At 45.3% G+C, this 24,811-nt stretch overlaps 1 protein-coding gene across 1 annotated transcript in view; it reads right to left on the reverse strand.

Moving 5' to 3' along the window:
* Positions 1–24,811, reverse strand: part of MEI1 (meiotic double-stranded break formation protein 1) — a 39,117-nt gene that overhangs the window by 12,441 nt on the left and 1,865 nt on the right. The window contains exons 3-21 of the mRNA XM_075751210.1: positions 23,659–23,709; positions 21,681–21,754; positions 20,907–21,012; positions 20,143–20,346; positions 18,798–18,928; positions 18,189–18,303; positions 17,285–17,401; positions 16,668–16,767; positions 14,063–14,197; positions 13,405–13,519; positions 11,319–11,437; positions 10,137–10,278; positions 8,624–8,735; positions 7,928–7,988; positions 6,589–6,686; positions 5,627–5,801; positions 5,369–5,516; positions 4,526–4,798; positions 1,259–1,424 (exon numbers count right to left, since the gene is read on the reverse strand). Of these exons, the coding sequence (XP_075607325.1) occupies positions 1,259–1,424; positions 4,526–4,798; positions 5,369–5,516; positions 5,627–5,801; positions 6,589–6,686; positions 7,928–7,988; positions 8,624–8,735; positions 10,137–10,278; positions 11,319–11,437; positions 13,405–13,519; positions 14,063–14,197; positions 16,668–16,767; positions 17,285–17,401; positions 18,189–18,303; positions 18,798–18,928; positions 20,143–20,346; positions 20,907–21,012; positions 21,681–21,754; positions 23,659–23,709 (2,442 nt within the window). The remainder of the gene's footprint in view (positions 1–1,258; positions 1,425–4,525; positions 4,799–5,368; positions 5,517–5,626; positions 5,802–6,588; positions 6,687–7,927; positions 7,989–8,623; positions 8,736–10,136; positions 10,279–11,318; positions 11,438–13,404; positions 13,520–14,062; positions 14,198–16,667; positions 16,768–17,284; positions 17,402–18,188; positions 18,304–18,797; positions 18,929–20,142; positions 20,347–20,906; positions 21,013–21,680; positions 21,755–23,658; positions 23,710–24,811) is intronic.

A 24,811-nucleotide genomic window follows, 5' to 3' on the forward strand; every position in this document is an offset into this window, starting at 1 on the left:
ATACAGATCCTCTGGACTTACCTGCCCCAGACCTCACAGAGAGCTGCCTGTGTGCTGGGAGACAAGGAAGTCATGTCTCCAGAGTACATCTGGTGGTTGACTTTCTGGATGGGGCTGCCAGTAACTCAGCTAATGAGTTCAAGATGCAGAATGAAGAAGAGCTGGGGATATTAGACAAAGCAGAAGGGCTCTAATCTTGCAAAAGCCCCTCTAGCCCACTGTCCTGTCTCCATCACCAGCTGTTTGGAGGAATAGGTCTGACTCCCACAACAGGAAAAGGACAATCTACCCTCCCACAGCCCTGGCACACCTCAGTGACAGAGGGACACCACAACTCCAGATGTGCACAACTCCAAACAAGATCAGATCTGGCTTTATCCATAACCCTGTAGTTCTACCATGCTTCTGCTTTCAACCTCTCTCTTCTCCAGCCTACTGACTTTGATGGAGGTAAGGCAAAACCACTTTTCCTCTTGCTGCTTCCATCCCAAATGCTGCACAGCAAACCACCCCAAATGGAGCAGGGCTGTTGTAAGTGTCAGCAGCCCCCCTCAGGAACAAGCAAAAGCTGTGCTGGGCCCCTATCCCAGGGGAGCCAAGGACATCTGAGCACTGCTCCCTTTTTCAGTTCGAGCTCACAGACTGCTTTGGACAGCACTGTTCACAATGGGTCAACAGTCCCAACTCCTCAGCCAGGGCTAGTAAGGAAACAGAGGGATTTCTCCCACTCACGACCCTGCTAAATCTTGGAGAGATTTAACAGAATTATGAGATCTGGTGACACCACAGTTCCTGTTTGGAGATCACTGTCATGAATGATTCAAACAATCTCTGCTCCCAGTCCCTGTGCCCTGGGAACCGAGTGCACTCAGGCACACCAAGCTGTTTTGCACAGAGAAGAGGGAAAAAGGAGAATGTCTTTCAGTCACCAGTTGAGCCCCTTTTCAAGCTGGGAGATTTACCAGCACAGCTCTCCACTTGAACACTTAACGGCAGTATAAGAAAACATTGCCTTGGTTTAACAATCACAGTTCGAAGCCGGAACAACCTAAATCAGAAGAAGACTCTTTCACTTCAAAACAAGAATCTCTGGAGAAGGAAACTAAATCAGCACAGTTCTATCCGTAAATTTCCTCATGCAGATAAGTACTGAAGCTACATCAGCAGTTCAGAAACACTTTACCCCAGACTGCATCCCGTCAGCCATCTACTCTGCTAGCTGATGTTACAGCAAGACCAAGTCACAGAGGGGAGTCACCTTGTAAGGAGGCTGAGCTGCTCTCTACCAGCAGCTGCTGCAGAATCTGTAGGAACTGACTCCGAAGGAGGTCACAGACAAGGACATCCTCATTTCTTTCCAAGAAGGTCCTTAGAGTCATCAACACCTTCCAAGCCACCTCCACAGAGCTTGAGCAGACCAGGTCCTGCAAGGGAAGAGGCACGCACATTACCTTTCTGCCCTGATTAGGCAGAAGTCACTGCTATTTAATACCATTATGCTAATCTGGTGCCTTGGGAAACAGCCTAGTAAAGCACCATTCAGATTAAGTACGCCCTGATTAAATAGAGAACTGAATAAAGCAGACAGACTCTTGTCTGATAGGCACCTCTGAGTAATGTCCTGTTTAAAGAATGCACTTGACTATGGAACTCCTGTCCAGCACACAAGCGTAGGGGTAACATACATTTAAGGTCAAGGTTTTAGACAAGTAAGATCCTAAAGCCGGGGCCCTGTTTCTAAGAGCACAGAGCCTCTGGCACTTCTGTTCTCCTCGTTGTTTTGAAAAATCAGGTTGCATATTAAAAATGCTTACCTAAAATCAAGCTTATGAGTCAGTCCATAGTTACTCATTTTCAAAAGGCTGGCAGCCTTGTATCTGCAGCAGCAAAATAACAGCTAAACTGCATGAAACATACATAAACCAGACAAGCAATCACTCAATCATGGAAAATGGAAGAGTCGCATACACAGCATTCAGACCATGAGCCTGCTTCTTGACTACAGTGCTCTGTCTGGAGTCTCTGAGCTGAATCCCACAGCCAGTAGCGTTAATTTGGGCATACTTTTGTTAAGGTGTTTAACATTACATTCACCTGCACAGCATGTACAGATGCAGTTCCATAAAGATCAGGTAGAAAATGCCTGGTAGTGCTGACATAATACAATCGTCTCAATATGTATTATGTCAGCACTACCTTTCCTCTCCTCCCCCAGTAGTCCTGGCTACTGCATTGCAAATGGTACAGGTAAAAGAGGTAAACAGAAAACTGGTCTCAGCAACCAACCCTACAGCCTGCCGGGACAGCCTATTGCCCTTTCCAGCTGCCTTCACACACAGTCATCATGCATCCAGACTGGGATGATGGAGCGGAAATGGCTGTGGGACCCCATACCCAAGGAAAGCAGTTAAGGTAAGAACAGGCTGCCTGTGCCAGAAAACCCTCTGTAGTTCTGAGCCTGATTCCTGCCCGTATCTCAGACCTTCAGGAATAAGGGGCAGGGAGCTGTCTGCGCAGTCGGCTCCCCTGACATAGATTTGCTCCATATGACATCCAGGAATGTAATCCAACATCAGTCAACCTATCTCCACTCTGAGAGCAGCTCAGATCTGGAGCGTGGAGAAGACAAGTGGGACAGGGTGTGATCACAACCACATTCACCCCCAGATGAACACACACAGCACAAAATGGCACTAACCAAGGGCCACAGCCTTCCTGGTCCCAGTAAATGCATCACTGTGTTAACATCTTCCTTCCTACTCAGGAGCTCAAGGTCTCAGATGACTAACCATCTGTTCTATCTAATCCAGACAATTATTAAAAGCAGATAAGCAAATAAATCATCCTTGGAAGGACATTCATTTTTGTTTCACTGTACCATGCAGAGGCCTTTCCATTTTGCTAGTGCATTCTCAGGCTGAGGTTATTCACCTCATAAGTTTTGTTTACATCTGACAGTATATTTATCCCAGGATATTGCACTGTTTTATTAGCCCATCTAAATTCAGATTGATTATACTCTTCCCCATCTGAAAGGTGAATTGTCAAAGTCTGTGATTTATTACAACTCACTTTAAAGACCGGGACAGAGCTAAATTAATTTATTTCTGCAAGAGCACATGGCAAGACAGAAAAGGGAAAGCAGGAATGCTGTACCATTCAGGGAAGGAGCCTGTTTCTCTTTTGCTTATTGACAGACTTGTGATGTATACATCTGCTTTAGTTTATGGAGTGATAGGTTCCAGAACTACTGCCAAAGGTAACAGCATAGGCAAGTCTCATGGGACACGTCTCCTCCTTAATTTGTACTGATATGTCAACTCATTGATCACTTTTACTAATGCTCTGCAATGGTATCAAATGCCTGGATGTTGCTACCTATTCTGCAATATCACCCTAACCGTGAAAGAACTGCCCTACGCGAGAGTCCTCCTGTCAGTCATTTCAGTAACCTGGGATATTAAAACTTACTTCATAGCCTCTTAGATCAGAACAAATAAATGCCAGTCTGTAATGCCCAATGGGTGCCCATTCAGAATCAAACGTTGCTTCTTCATTGTCTGCTGACATGGGTTTCTATTCTCAATGATATATAGTTTTAATTTCTCTAACAGGCTGGAGAAGAAACATCACAGCTCTTAGCTTTTGCCCTTACAGGCAAATCTTATATTCTTGCGTGGAAATGTTAGCAGGTATTTACTATGTGACTGACTGGACAGTCATGGGACAAGTGGCCACTGATGGGAAGGGTGACAGGGCAGACGGGAGAGGTGGAAGTGAGAGAAGGCCTCTGAGCAAACCATCACGACCTGGATTCTGTCATGATTACAGAGGTTAACAGAGCTCATTACGCCAGCTAAAGGCAAACACGCTAGCCCTGCTACTTCAAGGCCCCCTTCTCCCCTGCACTGATTAATTTTCCATGTCCCAAGATCTTATTTTATCTTTCAAAAGCGATAAAACATGCTATTTGCAGTCCTGAAAACTCAAGTACTGCAAAAATCTCTGACAAGACTCTCCAATTAAAAACAAACAATATAAAAAACCTAAGCAAACAGAAAGCCGTGCCCTCGAGGCCTGTTCTCTGCACACTGCTTTTTCAAGGTTCTTTGTTCTTCATACCCTTCTCATCTATCAGTAGTAAACCATTGCTCCCAAATTAGCAAAACAGCTTCTTGAAGGGCTGCCACAGAAGAATCTGGAGTACCCAGCTGTGTATCTGGATGAAGAAAGGAATGGGGTTGTTCATGGCATACATCAGCAGCACCTTTCAGATCCCTTCCTAGCCAATTCTCAAAAGATCCCTTTCTATCACAGTGGATAGATGACAGAGAAAGAGCCAACACGCATACACAGAGTCCCATTTTCCATATCAGGCTTCCCTGGGAGGTCGAAGTCTGTGTATACACACGTGGACCCTTGTAGCAGAATCTGTGGCCTCATAACAGCACTAAGAACTTTAAGAACCAAAAAGCCCCCTAAATCAGGGTCCGGAAAGGAGCCTGTCTTTCTGAAAGTCACATACCAGTAAAATAAGTAAAATGCTGGAATTGCTCTTCAGAATGGGAAGTAACGGGTCAGCACTGTTCAGCTGATCAGACACACTAAAAACAGCTTCTTCGGTCTCAGTTTGCTTGCAGTCTCCCCAGGAAAACCAGAGTTGGAGGACTGGGTGTCCAAATCTCCCCATAAGTTCAGGGTAACGCAGGAGGAATTTCAGCAGGAGAGGACAATGGACGTAGACCAAGCTCAGATCTGGAAGATTATCCAGGATCCTCCTTATGGTACACAACGACCTCTGGTAGGTGTGTGGGAGGGAAAGGGGGAGGGGGAGAGAGAACAAAATAATCACTAGATAATGAATATCGAAAAGCTGAAGGGATGAGAGTTTACCGTGAAAAAGAGTCACACTGCCTTTCAAGTAGACAATCAAATATATCAGTTAAACATCATTTTGTGAAAGCCTATTTGCATCACAAAGACTAAGAAACTTGTAGGCTTTATACAGTGCTCAAAGCTGTGCAGCAGCAAAAAGCCATATGGGAACACTAGAAAGCCTGCTGCAGAGGCTGTGGATGTGTTCAGGAGACTGAAGCTATGAAATTTATTATATTCCATATGTGAATTCACAGCCTATCCAACGCATTTACACTTCCCACACATACACAAGTTTATTCAGTCAAATCTATATTCCCTCGTGGCTTTTCACAGTTAACTTTCCAGAGTGTGGATGCGCTGCACACTCTTTGCTCATTCACCGCTCACCACCTATGTCAAAATACTTTCTGCAAGAGCGTTGATGGGAGTGAGAAGAAACCTTAGTTTCAACAAAAAGGGTCCAATAGGTAGGAATGAAATCGTCTTTTACCAAGTCCAAGGCTTTGCCTTTGTCCTGACAGACAGCAAGGAGATAAAGCGCAGCTCTGAGTATGTATGGAGGGGGACAGTCTCCATGGTCCTGTGCTGATAGGAGGAAATTTCTTATGGCTAAAAATAATTCTGCTTCTGGGACAAACCTGCATTCAACGAGATTGGAGTGGAAACAATAACATTAGACATGCCTCACCCACCAATCCATGGTACGTAATGGCCACAAAACCACTTGCCTCGTATACTCTTGTCTCACCTGTCCCCAAGGCTGTAAGCAAAGTATAAGAGTAGTATGAAGCAGTGTTGGTGGCTGCAAAGAGATGGATCCAAAGAGAAAGGCTCAAGGGTCTCAGCCAGGAGGAGGAGGCTTTCAGCAACAGTGTAGTTAAATTGAGGCAGACCCTTCTGCAGGAGCTCAGACATCTCTTGCTCTAGAAATAAAACTAATGTGAGCAGGCAGGCAGAGATGAGGAATGTCTATGACAAAGCAGAGTGGAACAGGGGGATGGAAGCATCTGCTGGCCCTAACTCAAGCACATTAAACTAGGGAAGCTCCTGATGTAAGACATATCAAAGCCAACCTACTACCCCACAGTTTGCATACAGCAAGCGCACCTCTATGATTTGGCGTGAACAGAGGTGTGAGATCTGATTTAATGGAGCTGGCTTTGAGGATGAAAAGACACTTCTGTTTGAGGTTCCCAGCTCTTTGCTGATGCTGCCTGTATGGTGACTAACCACTGCCAGTGGGAAAAGTGGCTTTTGTGATGTGGAAACTTTCATCTCATTTATGTGGGACTTACTTATTATAGAAAGTTACAGTATATCCAGGAAAGATTTACATAGTATGCCAGAGGAAAAAATGACCTTGATCTGCAGATACGGGTGACTATGTGGAAAGTAATATTGTTTCAATTAAGCCATGCACAGTTGTGCTAATAAATGTCACCACGTAAACAAAACCATAGGCAGGTGAAACGCATTCTTTCAGGTAGGGTTCCATTCAAAAGGCATTCTCTGAGTGTTACCTCCTTGCTGGACCAGCTTGAAAAAAGCTAGGGAAAAAAAAAACCCTCTAAATAGAGCTTATGTGTGTCCTCCCTTCCCTCCTCCTTTGTCTTTTTTTTTTTTTAATATTATTTTTGCACCTATTGCCTAAACAGAGGGTGGCAGGGCCTCAAACCAAATGAAGCAATTTGTCTCCTTCCTGAAACTTGCCCTCCTGAGAAGAAGTTCTCTCCTTCTCTGTGGCAGAGTAAAGGTTCAGGCACAAGCTGAAGAGAAAGCTGGAACAGGCCTGATTCAAAGCAGGATTACTGTGAAGAAGAGCAGAAAGATGCAGTGAAGAAGGCTAGAAACATCCTCTTCATACTTCTAATATCACACACAGTCTGCCAGAACCTCAGTTTACTGAATGATCACAGACAAGCACCTGCCCTCTCACAACACTCCTGCAGCTAACCTGGGCTTCCAGGAGAATGAGGAGTTCCCAAAGGACAGTGAGCTCACAGATGTGGCAGGTGTGCACGGTGATGACAGTGAACGTGTTCATATACCTTGGGACAATATGAATACAGTGGGGTACTCTCACAATCATCATGCCTGGTATACACAGGGAACCCTGTAAGGGCAGGACCCCTAACACTGCAGAGAATGGGAGGTGTTTGAGGGTGGCTCCCGATACCTGATTCCACTGGCAAACACCAGTAAGGAGATTTTGTAGCAATGATGTTTCTAGGGTTGAACAATGAAGAATGCCAAAACGTTAACTAAAAGGGTGAGAACATCTCTATTTCCAGGTATTTCTCTCTCCAATGATTTCCAATGGTTTGGACATAACCAAACATCTTCGCACTGTAACACACCATCCTTGGTGCCCCACGCTACTGCGTTCAGAGGCCTAAATCACTCCCCACACACACCATTCACAGGCACAAACATCCCCACTACGTTCCACAGTGGTAACCTGGACTAGGGGTGCTGTGCATTTTGTTTACTCTTTTAAAATGAGATGCAGTCACAGAAAGAGGAGGTGAAACATCTCTGCAGACCCACAGAGACTCTCACCAAGTGCTCCTCAACCTAGAAATCATAGCCTCTGCTATAGAAGACTCTTTGCAATGTCTGCTGTTGAAGTCTTCCTCCTCCTTCATATTTCTTATACATTATCACACCATGAGGAACAAAGATAGTGGTAGTATGTGCCTTGGAAGCCAGAGCTCAGATGGAACTGATGCTACTGGTCCTTTTTTTCAAAACACCCACTGATTTGACTACTCCAAAGTCAGGCTGCTTTATCTCTATCTGTGCAGCTCACGACAGAGCACAGAATTCTCACAATGCTGTGTAAATTCACCCACCCTCAATGCGACTACTTCTCTCTTCTCCCACATCCAGCTCTTCCATTCTCAGTTACCATTTACATTTTGCAATAAGATACAACCACTCTTGAGTCTTTCAGCCTCCCGTCTTGCCTAATCAGGTGCATCAGATAAGGCATGATCTGCTTTCCCATCTTGAAATTTTTTACTCGCTCACAGTACACACATCACAATACCTTTGTACAGAGCAAAATCTGGCCTTCAGCTCCAGTGTCAGTCGGATGAAGGAGGAGGATGCTAGACAGAAAGCAAGACAGAAATGTCGAAGGAGCACAGAACATGTACGATAAGGGAAAAGAGTAGGCAGGTCCCATAACCATCCTCAGACATCTCCATGCAAACCTGGTGAACAGGTCAGGCCATCTTAGAAAGAACACATTGTTAGGCCTTCTCTCCCAAAGCAAACTACTCTGAGTTCGGTTTGGAGGGGAAATTAATTTCTCTTCTCAGGAGGAGAAGGGAAGATTTGCCAGCTTCACATGATTAGAATAGAGGAATTCCATACATCACCTCTCTGATGTGCAAAGATTAAGTTACACAGTGTAAATAGGATTTCTGCATAGTAAAATCCCACCAACAATTCCAGCATAATCCCTGTCTACAGGAACAGCCAATTCTGAGTATTCCAGAGGAAAGAGTAAAGCTGACACAATTTACTTATCTAAAAGAAAATCTGTCCCATCACCATTGCTAGACCAAACAACTTTTTCATCCTGCTGAACATGACTGCGCACTCTATTCTTACTCATATAAACATGTAATATAATCCTCCACATAAAGTCTCATTAAGCTCACTGCCTCAGTAATATGCAGTAGCAGCAAGTTCCATCAGTTAAGAGCACAGAGAACACGATCCTGCACCACCCCTATACCCAGCTTTTTGGAGAACTTATTCCGCATGTTTGGCACCACTGTAAAGAGGGTATTAAGCGTTGAGATGAAAACCTCCATCACTGACGGGCTGACGGCCCTTTCCAGGTAGTTCTGTGGAAAGAAGAAAAGATCAGGTACATGATATGCAATAAAAACTGAAAGCAGCAGCTTTCTTCCTGCCTCCTGCCTGCCCGGAAAGTTAGATTTCTAAATCCAAACAAATGGAGTAACAGTTCTTCTACCAAAATGCCTGGCAGCAAGTACGCAGGCTTACAGAGCACTTTGAAAGCATCTAACACCCCCCTCAGCCAACATTATGAGCTGTGCTGCTATCTCTGCAAGACATGACATCAAACAACAAACTTCTTCCTGATTCCAGCTGGCAACCAGCTAAGCCCTAACGCACAGCAACTGACATTACTGCCCACATAACCCTGGATGTAACTGCTCTTACAGGTCAGATGGCTAATTCTCCAGCGTGGCATACAACATAGGACATATGCTTAGGTGCAGCTGATTTCAGTAACACTTAACACCTGTGCTTCAGCATTTTATTGAGTAGTGGCAAACACAGACTTTTAAGCTCTCTACAGAGTCCAGCCCTGAGTTGTTTAGAACAGAACAACTCAACTCACTCTTGTAGAAGGTCACTGGAAAATTTTCTCACAGTCCATTAATTTTTACCCAAGTTCAATGAGCAAGAAACTGCACACTGACTCCAGCTTTGCCAAACAGGACATGCACTGCACCCTCCTTTCAGGGAGAAGAACAGCAATGCCACTGCAGCTGCCTACCAAGAGATTGGTTAAAAAATACAAAACAAAACATCTCCAAGCTCCCAACAACTGCAAGAATCCATACACTTGAACCTGTGGCAAAGTGCAAGCAAAATTTACTCAACATTTGGAACCACAACCAGAGTCCGATTGTTTTGACAATTCTGCTCAACATGCCTTAGTGACAGGTCTGTCACTAAAGCACACGTGACTCTCCACGGCTGCTTTTTAAACCGTCTCCCTGGCCTTACTAAGGCACAATGCTTGGTACTGCTCTTGCTGTGTAGAACAGGCAGCCTCACCAATACCTTCTGGAAAGAAGCATGAAAAAGAAAATGCAGGCACAAAATACCGCTGCTTTCCAGGACACAGGCAAGTTTTGAAAAAAGTGGCAGAAGGGGAAACAACAGTTCAGGCACTCCTCATTTTCTACAACATCCAGAGCTGCAATGGATTAGATAGCATGGCAGGTAGTATGGGGATTGCACAGTCTGAAGAAAGACACTGCCATCTACATGGAAGCTTTATGAATTTCTCCACCCTCTGAGACAGTACACTCCCATTTTGCATGAACAGTATAATGCCACATTTGGCTCTGGAGAGCTGGCAAATGCCACAGCTGTTCTTGGTTTACTCTACATGCTGTCTTCCAAAAAAAAAAACAAAACCCACTGGTGCAACCCACTCCTGGTGCTTGAAAGCACCTTTCCAGGTACCCTGGAAAAAGAAACCCTACCATGACCATGGGGATGCAGAGACTGTCACAAATCCTCAACAGGAACTCAGAGAAGTTGCTCAGCGTGTCCTTGCTCTTGGAGTTGGGGGCAGTAAAAGCGTTCTCCTGGGCCATGGGGTCACTCTGGAATTCCACTGCTAGCCTACAAACACACAGCAGATACTAGAGGAGAGAGGAATCCTCCTCACTCAGTAAAGGAAGTTGGGAAGTACTATATTTCCATCACAGCTTTCACCATTAAGGACCCCACAAACACTTGATGGGTTGGAAACACAGGAATCTGGCAATCGCACAGTTACCCCTTCAGTGAAGCTATTAAAAGTCAGCAATGTTGCACAACAGCACAAGTTGGGAAAGGAAGACTTAGTTTCTGCGAAGAAAGTACGTGCTGTGGAAAGCCCTAGTGTGGCAAGACTAGAGGTTCACAGCCAGGCCGCAGTGCCTGGAGCACAATACAGTAAACCTTGTGAAAATCAGCCAGGGGACCATTCAGCTGATGTAAAAAACAGGGCAGAACCCAAGTGCCCTCTAACGCTATCCCAAGACGCTGGGTCAGTGCAGACAGGGACACCTGCTTCTGACTGAATTCTCTCAGCCAAGCCAAATGCAAGTGATGCAAGGCAAAATAAGTTGGCCAGACTTCCCTAACAGACCCGTTTTCATACGCCACCATCTGCTGTGGAGCTAAAGGTGAGAGTGAGCTCTCATCGAGAAAAACAGGAAAAGTTGGTGCCTATAAACCCATTTGCAGTAGCAGGTCACAGACATGAGCAAATACAAGGCCAGCGTCTGGAGCAGATACATGTTTGTGAAATGGTTAATCCCCTTCAGCAGTGCCCACATACCCCTGGGCACAGGACTACAGTTTCGCACGTACCTTCCAACCATTCTTACATCGTCACCAGTTTTGGCTAATTTTCAAGCAGTTCGTCAAAGGCCAAAGACATGAAATAAACTGATAGGTCCCAGGCAAATTTCTTGGGAGGCACATACAGGTGTCACAAATTTTCACTATCACTACATATCCCTCCTTCTTGTGTTTCACTGACAAGTGCCATGCATTGAACTCACCTGTGATATTTCAGCGGTGGGGTTGGGTAGAGAAACTCAGTTACAAGGACAGAAGGATGGATGGACATGGACACACACACAACCCATCCCACCCCCTCAACTTATCCTCACCTACAAGCATTTCTGAAACTTTCCAGAGTGTTGAGCAAGAACTGGCCCTGTCTCTGAGGAACTCTGCTAAGACTTCTGTTTGCTGGATGACTTCGAGACACTGAGAATAGGAGATCACCCTGTTAAAGGAGAGAAGTCTTCAAAATCTTATGTTCACTATCAGAAAAAATAGTTTTCTTCTCCGACAGCAGCAGGAGGAACAACAGATTTCCTTTTGCTCTCTTCTTTCACATAGCTTTTTTTTTTTTACTATTGTGCTTTCCCCATGGAGGGCAGAGTTAGAGAGCTTCTGTGCTCTTCTTAGGGAAGACAGTTACGGAGCTACTAGTTCTGTGCTGCCTTGTCTTTACAGTCTGTATTGCCATGGTTTGGACTAGTCTGAGTTTTAAACAGCTCAGCTAATGGAGCTTCAAACCTTTTGGGGAGTTGTTGTTTTTTTTTTTAATTTTGTTTCTCCCAACTACTTTTCAGGCAACACTGAACAGTTCCTCTCCCTGCTCAGCACTGAAATCTTAGAAGTTCTGTACTCAGCTCAGATTTGTAAGCAGCTATCCATGTACTAGCTCTTGTTTCAACACAGCATCCTACTGAGTTCAGCCAGAAGCCAACTGCAGTGTCAGAGTTAATCATCTGCCCAAACTGGGAATCAATTGGAACTCAAAATCTGCCTTTAAGCCTTAGCCTTTTGTGGGGATCTTCTATGAGTACTACCAGAGGAGGGCACAGTGACACATTGGTACTTGGCAGTTCAGAACTCCTCCTTCTCTATTGGATGCTGAGACATCTTCGTACAGGTACAATCATTTCCCCTTTTCTCCTATTAAAGACAGCCTCTATGTCATAGAATCATTTAGACTGGACAGGACCTTTAAGATCAAGTCCAACTGTTAACCTAGCACTGCCAAGTCCACCACTAAACCATGTCCCTAAGCGCCACATCTACACATCTTTTAAATACCTCCAGGGATGGTGACTCCACCACTGCCCTGAGCAGCCTGTTCTAGTGCTTGACAACTCTTTCCATGAAGAAATTTTTCCTAATATCAAATCTAAACCTCCTCTGGCACAACTTGAGGGCATTTCTTCTTGTCCTATTGTTCGTTACTTGGGAGAAGATACTGACACCTACCTGGCTACAACGTCCTTTCGGGTAGTTGTAGGGAGTGCTAAGGTCTCCCCTCAGCCTCCTTTTCTCCAGGCTAAACAACCCCATTTCCCTCAGCTGTGCCTCATAAGATTTGTGCTCTAGACCTTTCACCAGCTTTGCTGCTTCTCTTTGGACACCTGCCTAATTTCCTTCCTGTAAAGCTCCTTATTCTGAATGGGACACCAAGCTCTGTGTGCGTGCAAACAGACTGACCAACATCTGCCTATGGGGCAGAAAGCAGTTTTGCTTTCTCCAGGCAGACAACACAGACATCTGGTACCACAGAACTTGGGCTTAAATATAGTTCAGCAGGCATTTGGAGCTCTGGTGCTCCAGCAAGATGCTCTTGCCACTGCAGACATGTGATTCAAACCTACACGGCCATGAGCCTAGAGCAAGAAGGCTCAGCCCTTGTAATGGGGAATGTCCTCAGAAGTGCATAGGTCCCAGCAGCACATCACGCTAACTGCGCATTCCAGGAACAGGAAAGGATTTGCAGTTCAACGAGCGGCTAACAGCACTCGTGCTGAGGCATCACAGTGCATATATGGTCACCCTCTTGGTCTGAAGGCATAGCAAGAGATGTTCATTGCCAAAAAAATAGATTGACTCACACAGCCTACAAGGTGGGGGCCTCAAGAAGGGGAGGTTCAAATGACCTTGGAGTACTGGACACACAAAGAAAGCAGCACACTCAAGTGGTGCCCCACAAATCTTCATTTATTTAGAAAGACAACATTCACCAGTACCCATATTCAGCTACTTCAGAGAAAAAGTTTGGTACCATCTTGAGGCATGAGGATCAAAAGAAACACCAGAGAACCCAACAGCCATAGGGTAAGGGGATGGAACATACATACAACATTCACATAATGTGCTAGGAGGATCATCCCTGTCCTGCTTGGTCCTACCAACAAGCAACAACAACTTTTGACTTACTGCATGCATCTTGCTACTCTGTGATGGGGAAAGGTCAGCACATCGCCTCAGCACTGCCTCCAGCAGCTTCTGCAGCTCTTCATATGGGACTGGAGGGGAGCTCAGATGGTCCTTCCTGAACAAGCAGAGAGAAAGACAGCAAGCACATTCCCTGCTGGGAACATTCTACCCGTCAAGACACCACCAGCAGAAATAACTATTCTTCTGACAGCAATACACCATTCCCACTTCTTTCCAGCACAGCACACTCAGGCCATGATATCTGACCAGTGCCTTCATCCACATGTGCACCCAAATACACTCTCACTGCATTCACTGCCTGCTCCCACTACGGTCAGGAAGCATATGACCATACAGAGTCTTATGCTTGCTCTTATCTATCCGGATGGGGCACAGTGACAAAGCCACAGCAGCTGCAGTACTGGCCTGCGTGGGACACTAGGTCCTTGCTACAGCGACTTGCTGCCTACCACAGGTTCATTGCCCTGGCAGCCTTCTGAGGTGGGTGGGAAGCTATCTCTGCTGTACCCACGCCTGCCTCAGCTGGAAGTCCCACTGCAGAGCACACTCACCCACACCACCACAGGGGAACTGCAGAGACCAGCATGGTATCAACAGATCTATCCGAAGAAAAGCCTGAAAATATTTTCCTGCCTACCTCAGGAAAGCTGCCACAGCTCTCACAGCCTCCACTACCACCTCCAGCACCGGGCAGTTCACTGTCTCCATCAACACATCAATGGCTTCTATACATACACCTCGGTTTGTGAATAATTTGATTTCCACTGGTTGCCTGCAAAGAGGAAACAGAGTAAGCAAGGAAAATATTGTCAGAGTTAAGTAACTCATTTCACCAACAGGACAGCTGAGCTGTGTGGTTCCAGCCGTGCTTGTCAGTATTCAGAGCCAGCTGCTCTCAGGGATGTAGTCCCAAACTTGAGCAGGTAGAGGGTTTGCTACAAAGAGTGAACTTCAGCAGGTCTGGAGCCCTACTATGATGAAAAAAACCCCACAGCCTGGATAACTCTGTGACTGCACCAGCAAACACTGACATGAAAAGCACAAGAAAAACAGGCTTTGCAAAACACAGTGGTCTCTCTGCCTAGCACTTTATGCTGAGGCCATCTGCTCTGGCATTTGCGGGTTCATCTGGCGATTCTGTATTTCTGAGTAAACAAGCAAACATGACCATCCTAGAACAAGGACGATGCCATGAGAATAGCTTCTCTCACAGTCCTATAGCACTTCTAATGCCAGATGCTGCCAGAAGGACGAGGACTTTCATGAACTTGAAAAGTAATCAGGAAAATAAACACAATCCAACTGTTTTGACAATTATTCTTGATACTGACCATTTTGATTGTCTGATCACCTTGTGGCCCAACGCCTTTGAGCGTTCACCACGAGAGCATGGAGGGATGACAAACCATTAATCCCATTATTGGACAGAGCAGCGTAAATGGCAGACTGTGCTCATTTGGCTTCTGGCAAGTCAGGTACAGTTGGGAAGGCGGGGAGGAAGACAGGCAGCTACATGCAGACAAGAGGCACTAACGGCCTGCCAGAGGGCCTCTCTGAAGTGAGGCAAGAAAAGCAGCACAGCATGACAGGAGCCAGACTTGGGAGCCAAAAGTATTCCCTGTTATTCAATTTTCACAGACGTGCCTGACTAAAGCAAGCCAGGAGCACATGCTCCCATGCACAAATGGGAGAGGAAAGTCAACTTCAGTAGAAATTACACTAGTAGCCCAGCTACAGGGCAAAAAATGAACAGAGGCAGAATCACTCTTTTTAGTCACTCAGTGAGATGAAGCCCAGCTTGTCAGTCACCTCACATTCTGCTGTGAGAAAAAGCTGAGAGGTGGGCAAGGCCAGGAAAAGACTTTGTGGAACTTGGGCACCAGGAGCAGCCTCTGGGCCAAGCCATAAGTGATGTGCTGAACTTCCAAATTGTTTCTACTTACACTGTAATTCTATTAATCCTCTGTATTTCCTTTCTTGAACCACTGAAGTAAAACACATCAGGAAAAAAAATGTCTTCACTGACTCATGCAGGGAGGAAGGGATGGAGGAGTATTGCTGATTCATTCAAGAGGCACAAACCCAATAGCAATATGGTGCACTATGATGTCTTCGGGGCCTGGGAGAAAAGTGTGAAGGACAGCACTCTTGCAGCTTCTCATCTTTGGGCCCCAAACTGTGCCTGCCACTAGTTGTGCTAGGAGAGACAAGGGAGAGCTACCCACCATTCCTCACATACCGCCAAGGGGAGCAGTACATCCTGCTCGGACAACAACAGAGTGTGGGGCTCACTTACACAAGAGAATCCAGCTGCAAGGAAAAAACATGAGGAGAGGTTCCAGGATGAGACCCCTTTCCCCTCTATGAGAGAGTTTTAAATAAAACATCATTTCTAAGGCAAAGCTCAGAGAAACAGAATGGGTGTGCTAGAAAACGTAATTGCATAGAGCATTCTCTTTGTTTTACAAGCGTAAATGCTGTAATTAGTGTTTCCCACATCCTGGTTTCTCTTTTTGACAGATCCCACACTAGCATCATCACACTGTTCTAGCACTGCCACTTTTCCTTCTCCTTTTTACCCTGCCACTTGGTACAAAATTGACTATGACATTTCCAAAATTCACCTCAAGGGCTCTCTTGGGGGAACTAAACAAGACTCTGTCACTAGCATGACACGACAGGAACAAGATCATAGAGGCAAGAACAGGAAGCACAGAAGAAAAACAAGCCAGGATATGTTATTCCTTAGCAGAAAACAAGAGGGAAAAAGTGACAGAAGACATTAATATTTCAGCGTAGAATTTGTTTTTGCTGTTTGAATTTAGCTCAAATGATGATACAAGACTAGAAGCCATGGAATTTGCATGCTCTGTTTTGTGACAGAGGCACACTTAGCAGGAGTTGGCCTGCTCACATACACCTGGACCTTCCTAGCCTTCCCTCCTGCTCTACCTACAGCTAAAGGTTTCACCTCCCGGATTGGCAAGGAAGCAGGAAGAGGCAGATATACTGGCAGATGCATGCGCAAAGAGGACAAGCTGGGAGGTTCAGAAACAACCATCAGGCCCTTCTTCACAAGAATAAGGGAGATGCATTTGTTCAGCAACATCTTTCAAACACAAAGCCTCTGGGGGTGTAGATATTTGGTCTTGGGCAAAAACCTTAAAAAGCAAAAGCACCACAGACTCCATTTTAGGGCACTAAACTCTGCCTGTGCAAGCCTGATGGGGGTACACCCTTACCGTTTCAGTATTTCAGTGAAGAGCAGGAGCCCTTGTTTGTGCAACTCCACATTGTTCAGCTGCAGGACATCTTGGAGACTCCTCACCAGAGATTCAACGCCTGCATATGTTCAAAAGAAGTCACAGAGAGGGCTTTTAACACCCCAAATTCCAGGATGGAAGCAAAATTAATTTTTAAAACTAAGTAAGATTTGAACAATTATTCTTCTGAGCCACTGACAGAAACAACTGCCCAAACCTGCTGTGTTCACACAGCTCCCTGACAATAGGCCCCAACCTCCACTGCCGGAGGTAAGTCCAGAAGAACAGAAGGAATTTAGCTTTTCTTCCTAAATCCACTCTTGGTATGTCCACCTAATAGTAACTTATGTAGTGTCAGTCATGATAACTGGTTATTATAACGAATGCATACTCATCAGGAACTCATTAGGACAGTGACATTGTAAATTCAAGTTATGTTTGACATCAAAAAACATGTCTGATGATAGGTACTCATTTTCAGTCCTTTATCCATCCTGATATTGTGATTGTGCGTAAAGCATTGAAATTCAGCTAGAGGCACAACAAATGCCCACAGTATTACTGCAGTCACTCTGTTGGAAAGGTTGATGACTCACCATAGACTGTGTGACACTTTGAGAAGAAAAGACGCTCTTCAGTTAGGAGGAGCAGGCAGCAATACACTGACCAGATCAGAATTTCACTGTTGCACGAGAGACATTCAAACAGGAATTCTGCAAACACACACAAATAAGGTCACCCTGGTAAGAAGCAGTCTGCTCACAGCATGGCACAGCTGCTCCTAGAACAGAGCAGAGGTAGGAGGAGGAAACGAGGAAGCATAGCAACAGCCACAAGGAGAATGGTCGTATAATGAAATGGCAGGAATGGAGAACAGAGAGGATGCTTGGGGGTATGCTAGTCTTCAAAACAAGGTGACTGCAGAGCAGAGTCCCACAGGCAGGCATCTTCCCAGCACAAACTCAGCAGGCAGGAGCTGAACTGTGGCTCTAGCCTTTGGCACAAATGAAAAGCTACAAAGCAACCTCTACCATAGATGCAGTGATCTTTTTTCTTTTTTTTTTCCTCAGAACTTTTACATCTCTGAAGAATTTATAAAATGATAATAAACCATCTTTCACAGCTGCATTCTAAAGCTAAATCCTAGGCCAAATTCTGTGGAAACTTTCAATATTTAGTGGGCTAAGATGGAACTCCAGTATGTTTAGGCTTGTATCTAAGGTCCTGCAAGAAGGACCTCGACCTCAAGGACTTGTCCAAATTCTTGCTGTGGAAACTCCATTCTGCCTGTTGACAGCTGCTTCTACACTTTCAGTTGAAAATTTACTCTCCCCTTCTAGTCCTAAAATCACATTAGCCAAATTTACTGGGTATAAAATGGTCACCACACACATTATGCCACCAGTGGATTTCATGGAGCCAGAGTGATCCTTAAACACACAGCCAGGGAGTGCTTTGATATTGGGAGATGAACAATATGATGCTACTGCATTTCTTCACCTGGGACATCCGCGTGGATAAAAGCAGGAGCATATCTGCTGGGAGAGTGAACCAGCACTGCAGCCACACAGTGAGAACTTGCTGCCTGTAACATCTCATCTCTGGTCAACAAAAGCTGTTGGGAAACAAAAGTCAAAACGAGAGGGGAAGCCAACTATGCAGATATGACTAGGAAACAGATCCCTCTACATTTTAAAGTTTAAAACATAAATTAAGATCTCTCTTTTGGCATGTATTACACAGATTAAACTTGCTACAGCAAGATAAAACACTGGACCAAATACACTCAAAAAATGCAAAATGAGAACCACAACAGAGATTATGAGTAAGAATAGTTCTGCCCCCATGCTCAGTCATGCTGGCACTATAAGTGCTGTATCAGACCTCAAGTGTAGGTGAGTAAAATCAGCTGAGGCCAGGAGTAAAATTTCCCCGCTCCAGGATGCAGGAATGAACAACGACGTGATCTATGGCGGTGTCCCCGTTTCCCACTGCAGCCTCTATTGCTGGTGTTGGCAACAGCATACTCACGTGCCTTAGATAAACATTCAATACAGGCCAACAAATTCTTTACGTCTACCAACAAATAACTACTACTTCAACAATCACCTTTTTGAGAACAAGGGGCAGTGGATTTTCCCCTTCTAAAAAGTCAGGGTTCTCAGACTCCTCCTCTGTCTTTGAATTGTTCATAAGAATGGATACAAAATGCTCAGATTTCAGCAGCTCCTTTAGCAAACCTGCAAAAGGGGGAGCAAGAGTGAGCACCATAGCGGGCATAGCAAGGAGTATTTATAGCCTAAGACTTGTTGCCAACTTCTTCCCCTTTCCTGCATTCCTAACAAAGGCCATCACCTCCAGTTTACGGAGCTTCTTCTCACTGTGTCCCCAGATACTGCCATGAGCCATGTGTCTTGCAACCCCTTGTTGCTGATGCTTTTTGCTCGGTCCGATTTGCTCCCTCTTCCTTCTCAGAGATGCGCATGTGCACTGGTACGTGATCTCAGGAGCACTCTACTCACAGTGTCTTCTGCGCTCCAGTACCCACCCCCTAAACTATTTCTTGGGAGAGCTCTTGACCTGCGTTTTTCTCCAAGTTACAGTCAGTGACCCAACAATTACAAGACATTTTCCTTGGAATATTTCCTGGAGAACTAGCATTTATCTACCCCTTCTACTTTCACAAGCTCTTACTGAAACAGCTGTGTTTAGCTAAAGGATATCCACACACACACAAAAACCCTCAGTATCAAAGTGCAGAGCACTGCTACAGGTATTGATGCAAATCACCAGTATCTGTCAGTACAAATTCACAAGGGGTATAGTCTGAGCTATAGAATTCTACTTTCAAAGGAATTGTCATCCATTTCTTGTATCTGAGTAGATGATCTGAGGAGCAATCCAGTTCCTGCTCACCTCCTACAAGGAAAAGGAATTCCCTGGATGGTTTACAAACAACCAATGTCAGAAAGGCTGAAATTGTGCTCCCCAGTAACAGCTGATACACGCAGTGGAAGCATAAATGCAAGAAAGCGCCACTTCCACATTAGCTTTCTAACCTAAATAACATGAAGACCATATTCGTTAGACTCCATCCTACTGCTCTACAAAACCCACTTCTACCTGCATAGCATTTGGACTCTTTGAGGGATGGTCTGTTCCTAGAATGAAACATCAAATTGAGATGGGCCAGGCTACAGTGAAAGCTATGAAGAGATTCAGAAGGTTAGTCAGTGCTAGGCAAACGTGGGGCTCGAGGGACAATGGAGGGCTGGGGTTGCTCAGCAGCAGGTCTGGGCCATCAGACCAGTCAGAAAGGACTGATTACTTCAGACAAGCAGCAAAAAGCTCCTGTAGGGAACAACCCACATTAGAGCATCTAAACCAGCCAAGGATTTCTCCCTCACTCTGAGCCTCCCCTTGCACCTTGCAGTTTCTCTCAGCAACGCCTTACCCAAACAATTAACCTGCAGCTCCTTTGTCTGTGCACGTCCCAAGGTATTCAAGAAGAGACCACACAGCCTTTCTTCGAAGTGTGCTGAGAGCCGTTCTGTGCCAACGGGAGAGGAGTACAGCTTGCCATACAAGTAGCAGACAGCAGCCTTTATACCTTCATTTGGGTACGTCAAGCCCATCAGCAAATGATCCACTAAATTACCTAGCGTGAGGAGCAAAAACAGCAAACATTCACACCAATGAACTGACTTTTTAAACACACCAACCTGTTTCCCTTGAAAACTTGCTAAAGCCCACTGGACAGACCAGTGTATGCAGCCTAATGAATGCCACAATTAGGTGATGTGCTCACCGCCATCTGTCCCTCTGAGCAGAGGTACAGTAATAAATGGCTAGAGGAGCTCGCTGTTCACCGTATGAAGATCCGTCATCCCAGACACTTCCACAAACAGCTAAGCTTGATCACCAGACCCCCAGGAGCTGGACCAAGCAAATTAAAACTAAATGTATGTTGCTAGTGAGGCAGTCCCACAAACCCTAGTTCACAGAGGCTGGTTTTGCCAGGCTGACTAAGAGCACAATGACAAGCCCGCTATGAAGGTACGGACCTGCAACCCAGGAGGCCTGAATGCCACTCCAATTCTGGACAGGCTTCTTGTGTGACCTTCATGAATTCACACAGGGGACGGAGGAGTGCATGCATGCCTGTGTGTATTAGGGCTGTGACTACTACCCTTCAGTGGGGCACGACACGTTACTCACTGTGCTCTACCACCAGTACATCAGCAAAGCCTGGGATGGCGTCTGCCAGCTTGCCCAAGAGAGTGAATGTGGGCAGGCTGCCTCTCATGGTAGTTGCTTTGCACAGCTGTAGAGGAGACAGAGAAAGAAAATGTTTCGCTGGTGAGGGGACAGTCCAAAAGCAGAAATGCACTCAAACCAGCAAGCTCTCAGTGATGCATAATCCTCCAGAATAGGATCTTTTCCTAAGCTGGGTCCTTTTCACCAGTTAGGATAAACCACAGGAAAACCCTCAACACACCACTAAGTCTCCAAAATGTCTTTTAATTAATCCAAGAAATCTCTTGCTTGATGCTCCTTTTCCTCTCTCTCCCCTCCAGCCCTTACATGAGCAGATGAAACAGCTGAACTTCTCCCCACTTTTACTGCTTCCCAATTTTTTGTACCCCACGGGACCATCACAAACTTAGGAATGAAGAAAGCAAGAGCCCATGGCACAGGTTGGGAAAGCTCCTCCTATCACTGAAACAGTAAGGTAGGTAAAGAAGAATCTGAGGAAGCCACACAGCTTCACAAGAGCATCATGAAGCCATAGGGCTGCTAGGCACCATGGGAACAATAGGAAAACTCCAGGGTAGACACCAACACTGCCAAAATCACTGCAGGGGAGCTGGCACTAGGACATCCCACTGCAGCAGAGGCTGCATCCCAGTGCAGTCTTGCAGGGCCCCTCATTCCCATCTCCTCAACCTCCGAAGGACTGAAAGGAAGGGCAGGGAATTCATCTTCACTGACCTCTTTTTGGCTTTCATCCAAAATGCAGCGTAAGTACAGTTCTGACTTCAGCTCCACTACAAGCCGCACCACAACTAGGCAGAAGAAACAGGATCAGTAATTCACACCCAAGAGTACTCACAATCCATCTTCCATGGGGCTTTAGCAGACCAGTGAGCACAGAGCTTAGAAATTAAATGAGCACGGAGGTGCTGAGAGAGCAGGGTGACACCAGCTTTCCCAGCACTATTACTCCTAATAGCCCAGCCCGAGCTCTCTGCAGCAACATTACAGCAGTCCTGTTCTAGCTGCCCTACAAACCATGCATGGAAATGAACTGCAAGCGACAAACTGAGTATCAGGACACCAAGTAAACATAAGGAACCAGGAAGGGAAAGAAACAAAGCCCTAGCTTAAAAGCCTAAAAATTTCTGGTAACTGAATAGAGCAGGCTTCCTATAGTATGAAAATTGGACTTTAAAAACCTATCTATTTTTCCAGAGAAGATACCAGAACTGAAACTGCTGAGTACCCTTAGATGCAGACTGAGAGCTCCTCCTCCAGCTGCTACTGTCCCTGAGGCAACAGTGCAGTCTATCAGCCATTCCTCCCCACTGCAGTTATCCCACATACCTTGCCACAAAGCAAGGCCCGGGTCACCTTTGTGGTACTGTTCACCTCCTCAGCCCCAAGTAAGGGCTGTTATTCTTGGTTCACTGCAATTTTAAGCACTCTGTCCACTCTGTCCTAATACAAGGAATCAACAAGAAACTATGTTTACCAGGCACTGGCTGCACGTCACCTGCGGTTTCCCTAACAAAATCACAAGAGAGTTGCCTGATGCTGGCAGGCTGCGTCTGCCTCCACTCGTGCATCAGTGGATCAGTTTCAGGAAGCAAAGTTCCTCTTCTGGTCTTTTTAGAACCTGGGCAGCCAAATGCTCAGCAGATAAAGTTTTGACAATAGCCCCCTTACTGAGACACTGTGCAGAACATTGTTCCATAGGATTTGGTAAGGCTGTCTTGGATGTATCTTGCTGTCATGGCATGACTCATTTGAAAAACACACTCTTTTGATTTGTATTCCAGAAAAGCATCATAAAAATACGCCAGAGACTCCAAGGTTCACCATCACTTGGTATATCCAGGGCAATACTGGAGGTTTATCTAGTAGACCTACTTTAACTAAAGAGCTACGCATCTCAGCAGAGGCATATCTTGAGACAGGTGATTTATAGATAGTACAATGGCCCTTTCTTGCCCGGAACTCTCAGAATCTCCAGAACTTTCAAGAGTTAGGTAACACTAAGTTAAAATTCCTCTGTTTGAGAGTATCCATCTCTCAACAGACTGGTAACATGACAGAAAGACTTCTCACCTTTTCAACACCATTTTGAGCATGTGCCTGAAAACTGAAACCCCTCTGGAAGGCACTGGTCACACCTCCTTTTGTCTTTCATGGCTGACAGGAGGAAATAGTTGCATTGCTAATACCACTAGACTCAGCAGAGATGCCCAAGGTTAACTGGACTGCTGAGATTCCTTTGTCAGCCCTGCAGGTGTTTCCTTCATATTTCAAATGAAGGACTGCTCACAAAGAGGAATGTGCAGCCTGTACAGGTAAATCCCAAATACTCTCTGTCCTGAGGAGAAAGCAGTAGATCCCAAAACTCACTGAAGCCTACAGGAAGATTTCCATTTGTTTTGAGACTTTGGTCAGGTCCAAAGATGCCAAAGATGAGGCATTGTTTACCACTGTTTACCCATCTGACACTAAATTCATGGCACACACAGAACCTGTGACTGAAGCGTTAAATATTTAAATCTGCACGCACTCTCCTGCCCCTAAATATTGGAACAGTCTGCTCGTCACTGTTGAATTGATAGAAAATAGATGCTCTTCGCAATTTAAGCTGTGTAGAAGCTAAGCTAGTTATCAGACAAGACAGAGCCTCCCTTCACAAACTGTCAGTAACTGAGACGCAGCATCTGCCTCTCACCTTCTACAAATAAGTCCAGGGCACCGCTGTCTTCCACAGTATGCAACATCCCTGAAAGATAAACCACCATCAGTCACGGAACTCATTCCTGCTTGTGATCATCAGTGCTGTAGTGCCTTTTTGTAAAAAGAGCTGCAAATTTTTTTTCAGAACTGTTTTGTTTTCCCCGCTTCACATGACATCAGCCTGACTTTGTCAGAGGAAGGTGGATACTCTCACGGACTATTGCAAAAGGCGCCTCAATAAGCAGGACGTGGGGACATGAAGGCACTCGGTTCCCTTGCAAATTTTTTATGTGCTTTATAGTTGAAGTCAATGGCTCCACCTATGTAAGTAAATACATAACTGCTACCACCGCCACATCTCACTGCATGTACCCAGTATTATAGGGCTGAAACAACACTCCAAAATGACAGAAGTCAGAGTCCAGCCATGAGTTGTCCTTTCTACCTTCCACTCATACCAATTACCATGAACAGTCTTCTCCCTCCACAGTACTGAAAATCCCAAGACCAAATTTGAACACCAGGTTTAAAGCATATGGAAACTATTCCAATGTTAAATTGAACCTGAAGGCACTGCTTCGCAAGTCTTTTGTACAAGGAGAGTGTAAGATTGGATATATTAAAATAAACAACTGTCTCACTGTACTATACCACAACAGATGAGAAACTCTATCTCCCAGCTCCTGCTAACTTCAGGTACCTACAGCATCAGGCATCTGGTTGAGACTCTCACTGCTGCCACACCAAACCACCTGTTTCAACATATCCAATCAAATTACCTCCCCTCCGGAGACTCCATGACCTCTCAGAAATTTGACCACCTACAGCAATGTTATGACACTGCAGGTGAAGAAATTTCTTATTTCCTCAGTAACTTCCATACACTTTGGAAAAGATTTGCATACAGCATTAGTGAACATTGCAATCTCAGCTGCATGAAATTCAGGCTTACCTGAAATTCATCGTCTCCTCATACGTAACACTCCACACTATGCCTCTGTTGTCTTAACCCTCTTTCTTCTGCCTGCGCTTAACCCAATATTCTCTCTCCAAAAATGAATGTATTTTCCTGAATTTACTATTAATACTTCCTCCACAGCATTGCTCAGACCTTTGGGGGTTCCTCTTACACTCTTGCACCAAATGGT

Source organism: Balearica regulorum, chromosome 1 (genome assembly GCF_011004875.1).
Source record: "Balearica regulorum gibbericeps isolate bBalReg1 chromosome 1, bBalReg1.pri, whole genome shotgun sequence".
NCBI classification, from domain to species: Eukaryota; Metazoa; Chordata; class Aves; order Gruiformes; family Gruidae; genus Balearica; species Balearica regulorum.